Source organism: Homalodisca vitripennis, chromosome 7, assembly GCF_021130785.1.
Source record: "Homalodisca vitripennis isolate AUS2020 chromosome 7, UT_GWSS_2.1, whole genome shotgun sequence".
NCBI classification, from domain to species: Eukaryota; Metazoa; Arthropoda; class Insecta; order Hemiptera; family Cicadellidae; genus Homalodisca; species Homalodisca vitripennis.
This window is the reverse complement of record NC_060213.1, coordinates 5,705,228-5,712,991: the sequence shown is the minus strand read 5'-3', so window position 1 is coordinate 5,712,991 and position 7,764 is coordinate 5,705,228. Positions and strand designations below refer to the sequence as shown.

General features: G+C 29.7%; 1 protein-coding gene across 1 annotated transcript; it reads right to left on the bottom strand.

Annotated features, from left to right (window-relative positions):
• Nucleotides 1-762: 762 nt before the first annotated feature.
• Nucleotides 763-2,423, bottom strand: LOC124366494. Its single transcript, XM_046823082.1, has 2 exons — nucleotides 1,524-2,423; nucleotides 763-1,291 (listed from the first exon to the last, which is right to left on the bottom strand). The coding sequence occupies exons 1-2, from the start codon at nucleotides 1,712-1,714 to the stop codon at nucleotides 763-765; spliced, it is 720 nt and encodes a 239-aa protein (XP_046679038.1). The 5' UTR covers nucleotides 1,715-2,423.
• Between the last annotated feature and the right edge of the window lie 5,341 nt (nucleotides 2,424-7,764).

The window sequence follows — 7,764 nt, the reverse complement described above, 5'->3', positions numbered from 1 at the left end:
GACTCACCTTGTGCTCTTCACACGTGTCACAGCGATCACTTTTTGGAAAATGGAAATCCATGTTAAATTCTGTTAAGAATATTCTCCTATACATACTCTCTTTAATAATAGTATCAGGATGTTTTTCAACAAAAAGAGAATACATCTTAGAAATAATATTTAATGAACTGTCTAAATACTGTTTAGAGGAATTCTTTCTGCAGTAATGTGATTCCACAACTGGGAAGGATTTTATATGTATCCTGACATCATTTTTAGCGTAAGCAGGAATCACAGTACTTTTGTTATGTCCTCTTTGGTCATTTTTTGGTAGGTCAGTCTCAGGGTCTTTCTTAAGATGGACATTATAAATTGGTTTCTGAGAAATGCTTAAAGTGCTTAAAAAGAAGGTTTTACAAACCTGGATTCTTTCATTGTTAATATTAAAATAGTATCGAAAAGAAAACTGACGTCTTGATACAGAGTTTTCAACACCTTTATTTTGTTTTCTGGCTGTTAGCGATCTTTCAGTAAGATTTTTTAAGAACATGTACTTCTCATTTTGCGTCTTTAAAGTATAAAAAGCCTTAAATACTGCCTGTCTTTCATCGCAAGTAATCTTCTTATTGCAAAAGAATTTTGCAATTGTTTAGGCAGTCTTTTTTTGTTTTAATTTCTTTCTTATGAATTAGTTTACCTTTTTGATTGATATATTCTTCCCCTGCCTGGTGTTTTCTTTTCCTTTGGTTTATTTTCCAGTTATCTGGAGTTTGTAATCTTTTCCTAGGCTTTCTTCTGGACAGGCAAGCTGTCAATATCATCTGGAGTGCCTTCAGTGATTGTCTGTTGAATTTGTTCGTCCTCAGGAGTAGGGTGAGGAGACTTGTCCGGAGTAAATACCAAAGTTTGTACTGATTCATTAGAAGAAAGTTCTGTGACAAAATCACCTTCATTAATGCTTTGTGTATCTTCTTCAATAATTGTAACTACAGTTCCATCTAGTACATTTAAAAAGTCTTCTTGCACTTCGTCACAGTTTTGATTTGCTGTTATGACTATAAAAATGTTCCCTTCATCAATAAAAAGTTGCCTATCATGGTTGTCCTCAGCGAGTTGGTCATGACTGTCCTCAGCGAGTTGATCATGGTTGTCCTCAGCCAGTTGGTCATAGTAATTATCCTTTGTGGTTTCATCATGGTTGTTGTCTGTGATTTCATCATGATTGTCCTCTATGATGTCATGGTTATCCTCTGCGGTTTCTTCATGGATGTCCTCCATATATTGCTCAAGGTTATTGTGTGCACCATAATTACTGGAATAAAGAACACAGATTAGATTAGGTAGATTATAAATACAACCTAGGTAGGTAGGTTATTGCGTAGAACATGAAAATGCAAATACGTACTTATTCTTTACAAATAGCCTATCTATATTTAGGTAGTTATTGGTTATCTCAATAGGAGTTAATAATTAATTTGTACTGAATTTGGACTGTTTGTGTAATTTCATGAAAATTATTGAAATCCTATATTAACACGACTTACATTTCTGAGTTACTTGGATCTAGTATGTTTACACATTCAGTGGGATATTCTTCTACTTGTTCATCTTGGATGTCATCTCCTTGTTCATTGGGATCACCCTTTGTAGGAACATAGTTGTTGTTTACACATTGATCAAGATTGCTCTCTGAACCAGCATTGCTAAAATCAAAGAAAAAATTCAGAACATACATGAATAAAACTAATGGAATTATAACCAAATGAAAACACTATAGACTTTAATAGAAATTTTGATTGATAAAATCATAGCTATTTGAATAAAATACACAAATTTAGCATTCAATTTGGATTCTGGTATATAGCCATTTACCAGTTTTAATGTTGTTTTATCTATGTTAATGGTTTAGAGCAAAACATCAGTATGGGTTATTTTAGGTTAGATTTCTTACCTGTCAGAAGTGAAACTCTGATTTCTTGGAGCACACTGATCTTCACTATCATCTAGTGCCTCTAATATTTCACTATCGTTTATGGAACTCATATTAGTTATAAAACATCCCAATAAATAATATTACAGTTTCTAGGAAAACCGCAAGCAAAATAACCTTAATACATTGAATCAGGCTTTTACATCAGCTGATAGAACCTTACTGCATTGAAAAAGATAATTCATTTAAATAACATGGTTCCATCTGCAAATGGAACCTTATTGAACTAAAACTATTTGTTTTTGGGACCAATATGGTTGTAAGTTGCAGTTAGAACCTTCTTCAATTGTAAAAGAGTGACTTTAGCAGATAGAACTATCTTATTTTGCTTATTATTAAATTATCAGCTGACATAAACCAAAACAGATGTTTAGAATACATTCAGTTTGTCAGTTAGAACCTTATTACACCAAAACCTCATTTTATGAAAAAATGTCAGTTAGAACCCTTTTATTCTAAACCCACGCGTTATCTTATCTAGTTTATTGGCAATTTTGATATAAATATACGTAAATTTTACTGAAGTACATGTAATTAATCCTGACGTAGTTAAGCGTAGAAAATGAACGTTTTAAAATCACATGGAAATGGTTAAAAAAAGAGAATCTCAGAGGGAAAACCATATAAATTTATATTCAGTAACATGAAGAAAAATAATCCGATAGACTAATACGATCTGAGGGGCATAATCAGACGGAAAGTGAAGAATTGGGCCTTCAAGAGCATACGGTGAAAATCGTTTACCAGAGGAAATATATAGCCGTAATAATGTAGAAATTAAACTGTTATGTCATGGGAAAATTAATAAGAAGACCTTTATACGTATTTATTACCGTGAATAACCCAGAAGAAGGTAAGGTTTATAAATAAAATAAACAGATCTTGTGTAATTTTACTGCATTAAAAGATGTTATGTGCAAAAAGTTTGCATTTGTTACTGCTTAAACATAAAATCCGCTGTTAATATTTGACTGTATCATGGCATATAATATATAGATATATACGTCTTAATATTCTGTATATTAAAACAATATGCAAAAGTAACGGACCTACAAAAGATTTAATTTCATATTCAGCTTTTTGTTTTAAAGTGTACGAATGTAGTTTTTTTTATTTAATATCAGTATAGATTGAAATTTATGGCTGTTAAAACACTGGAAAATGTATCCTTTAAAGTGTGTCATCACACGAATTTAATTCAATGCTATAAATATTTAAAACCCTTACAAAGAAGGTTTCGTTACAAATACTATATTTTGTTTTCTAAAGTAATGAATTTTTATCGATTAATCTATAAAATAAGATGATAAAATATACAATTCACTGTTGTGTGATAATTGTCTAATTAAAGAAATCACAATCTTCTATAATAAGAAGCACAGAAAATAAATACTTTACTAATGCAATACCAAGAAAATATAATTTTTTACCGTTTTATATTTTTTTAATTTTCACAAATACACGTAATAACGACACAAGTTTTCTATATTTACCTAATAATATTTATTATGATGTTAACGAACTCCATAATGAAATTCACGCATCAGTACGCCGCACATCAAAGTAGCCTTACCTCAACTTCTGCTAATAATAATTGTATGCTAGACTGATCATCAGTAAGTAATCCCAGGTGAACTGTATTTTGGCTATCTTACGTCTCCCATTATCCCACGCTATGTCCTAAAAAAAATAGGAGTACGCCAAACTACGTGTTGAGTAACATGTTTCGCTGAACTAGAATAACCGATTTTAAGGATATAGCTTATTTTTACCACTAACTGTTGATTATACAGAAAATAAATTGACGAAATTTCATCATTTTTCCACAATTTGTAAATTCTATGTTTGTGTCTTAGTGATACGTAGAAATGAAGTTCAAGAAATGAAGACTAGAAGTGTATAGATGGAATCATAATCAGTTTATTTCGCTCCATTGTATTTTAAACGTTTTTTTATTAAATAATCTAAATATTTTTTATTTCTTTTAAATATCTTATACGATATTAGTAAGCCACACCGTGCGTCGCGTAACAGGCTTCATTAAGATTACAAGAAATATGGCAGGCTCGGACCTACACTATTGTACAAGTTATTCTTGTCGATATAAAAAATTATATTTTTTAACCAAAGTTAAATTTACTGATATTATCTACCGATATATCAATCCACGTGATATATTCTCAAAATAAAAATTACGGTGAGCTAGGGTGTGAACTGCAACGTAACAATTTGCTTAAATCACGTCTTGTTGCCTATTCTTAAAATTTCATGTCACTTTATTATTTTCCCTATTCCTTATATAGCTAAGCTATATGTGTCAAACTGTATTAAAATAGAACATGATTGAACGCCGCCTATTAGATCGTTTTCAGACATATTTATGCGCTATTAGCTAGTCGTTACCCGCAAAAGTAGTTCAAGAATATTTTTTAACACCTAGCTAAATCTCTAGGAGTGTTATGCACGTTTATCACATTCGTATTACAATTTTATAAATGAAACTCCATTAAAAAATTTCAAATCTATAGATTAGTTAGTTTTCAAGATATCGTGTGTACGCCAATACATACAGATAGAGACAGTGAGACATATATACATGTTTTTAAAGTTATTTGATTAGACACTCAACCAAATCCTTGGTTATATATTAACAATACTAGAAGTCCATCTAGTGTATGGATATTCTTAGGGTCCCTGGGATGAATACAGGCCTATTATTATTTCAAAATCACTCCAAGCCCCACCCCATGCGTCTCTAAAGCAGTTAAAATCCTAATTAGTGTCTAAAATAACAAAATAATGTAATAAACTATCTAACATTGTTTTATAACAACACGAATATAGGTTTAAAATATTATGAAACCGTTAAAAAATATTGATAAGACGATTATTTAACAGGTAACTGTTCTTATGGGCCGTGCTAAGTCTAAAGTGTCAACTTTACATGTCTGGGTCAATATGACAGGCTATCTGAACGGTAACTCCCATAAATCCCTGAAAAGCAATATCCTGTGCTCCCGAAATTCTGTCATTTAGTTCAGCACATTTCCTATAGATTGTGTGGTAGTTTTAATTTGAATATTTAGAGAAAACTATTAGCTTTTAGCATACAATTTTTAGCATAAAATTAAATGAAAAAATTAGTTAAAAATAATTTGTAGGCTTCTTGCTTTTGAAATAATAAAATGAAATAAAACAATTATTATTCAAATTGAGAGAGCTATGTAAAGTGTTAGTAATATATATCAAGAATTCTGCATATTTCTAAATATTATATTCCTTTGAAGCGATTATTAAATAAAGGCATAACAAATACTTTTTCAGTAACATAATAAAAAAAATGGAAATATTATTTTCAACGCAGTTACTAAGGTGAACTTTAAAACAATAACATTTTTTATTTTATATACTTTGCTAAGCAAAGATTTTTAGGGTCATAATATTACACACACATGTTTCTGCTAAATATAAATATATTTTTAAGTATTAGTCCAAGAATCGCATCATAAGAGAAACGTTTTAAAATACCCGTTTGTACATAGAATTATAATTAAACTAGCAGTGCCCGCGGCTACTCACGCAATTTCCTGTTGAAAAACGGTACACTATATTCAAGTTTTTTTTCTATCACATTCAAACATTCCTGAGATAATCGATAATCGTTCCTTCGTGAGCCTCTTAGGCGCATTACGAGGGTATGTAGGTTACCATATTTCTTGCCTATACCATACTTCTATGTAAGAATCTCCATAAACTAATTAGGTTATAAAGAATCAAATTTAATCAGTTAATTAATTTTCTGTCTAAGATATTTCCAGTATTATTGTGGAGTTTGCCTAATGCTCCGATCAAGAAAATGTATCAAAGAAAACTAATTTCGTCCATAAAGCGTCTTCTTTCGCCTCTTTTCATTTACCTTCAGTCTAACCAAATTCGATTTCCTTTTGTGGAAACATTACAAAAACAGCGTCTATTAGTATTTTTATTGAATTAGATAGATTATTGATCATTGGTGCAAACTAAATTTAAAATTAGGCAAATACTTCTTCTATGCAATCTGCATTACACTACTGATCAAGGATTTATAAATATAATTAACAAATGTTTTTGCCTCTTTAATGGACTTCAGCTGAAAGTATTAACAGCTGTTAAGTATTATGTTATAAGTATGTTATATTTCCTGTTGTAGCGCAGTCTACCAGATCGAAGTAAAACATTCCAAAATCAACAACAATTTATAAATTAAAAATTTATTAAATCAACTATTTAAATTGGACACAGTTGTAAATATAAACAATTCTCGAATCCCTTGCACCCACACAAAAGATTTCATCAAAATCGGTTCAGTCACATAAGTTTAAAACTAATAAAATTAGATGTTTCGTAAGAGTTTCAACAACGTTTTTAAAACATTGCAAGGACATCCAGCACGGAAAATGTTAATTTGGACGTATGTATCATAGCACCAACATTAAGGTTAATTAAATACACTTGAATTTCAGCTTTAATTAGTTCCGACAGTAATTAGTTTACGTTTATTTATACGTGGTTTTTACACCAAAATATTCTATTTAGGCATATTGGTTTTCACAAAACGTTGTTGGTATCACAAGTATTACATATATTAGGGTTTAATAAGTTATAGCTTTAGTATAATACTAAAAAGACATGTATTATAGTCGTTTACAATCATCTTTAAAATAAATATTTTCTTCTCACAGAATTAGAAATACTATACTTGTTACTTCATTGTACTTTACTTATTTTACATTTTAACCTGTATTTCGTTAGTTAATATTTTTTTATATTTGTATTCATTTGTTTGTTTGGATTTAAAACCATTTACTGGGCAGCATAATATTACAAAGAATTATCTTCTAATTTTATAAAACAATTTTTTATAGGCCTTTTATATCAAAACACATAACCTGATAAAATTGACAAATAATATAATACGTATTTGTCTTAACATAAAAATTATATATATATATATATATATAAATATATACATATATATATATATATATATATATATATATATATATATATATATACACATATATATATATATCTTTGGATATTGGAGAATATTTTTGAACTAATGTTTTTTTAATTTGCTTACATTTGCATTTTGTCTCTCTTTTTTCGATATTGGTACTGTTTTAAATGATAGAGACTTGTACAAGTTACATCAGCTATTGTTCTTGTTGCTTAACAAGCTAAGGACTTATGATATGAGAGTATGATATTATTTGTACTTATTATAGTTGGGTTTATATCTATGATATGCTTTGTGTGCTATGAGTTTTGAAGACAAGGAAAAAAAAAAACACAGATAAAAAAATTTAAAATACACTAAAAATAACAGAACTTATTTAGATCTTCAATAACGGTTAGATAATTGTTGTTATTGGAGATGTACCATTATATAAGTACTTCTCTCTCTCTCTCTCTCTCTCTCTCTCTCTCTCTCCTCTTCTCTCTCTCTCTCTCTCTCTCTCTCTCTCTCTCTCTCAGACTCCATGTTGTATTAATAAAAATTAAATCAAAACTTCTTAGGATAAAAATGAAAATCTTCAAATAACAGTTCACTTAATATACAAAGTCAATTGAGGTTATGTTTATTCTTTACAAAACTTTGTAAGCAATCAAGATGGCGGACTAGTAGCACTGACTTCCTGTTCTTATACTACCTACAGGAAAATACAAGAAGGTCAAATCGTACACAACAACTCTTTGCAATCTTGTTCTTACACGAAAATCGAACACGTTTAGTCCTTCACAAAATTAAATAA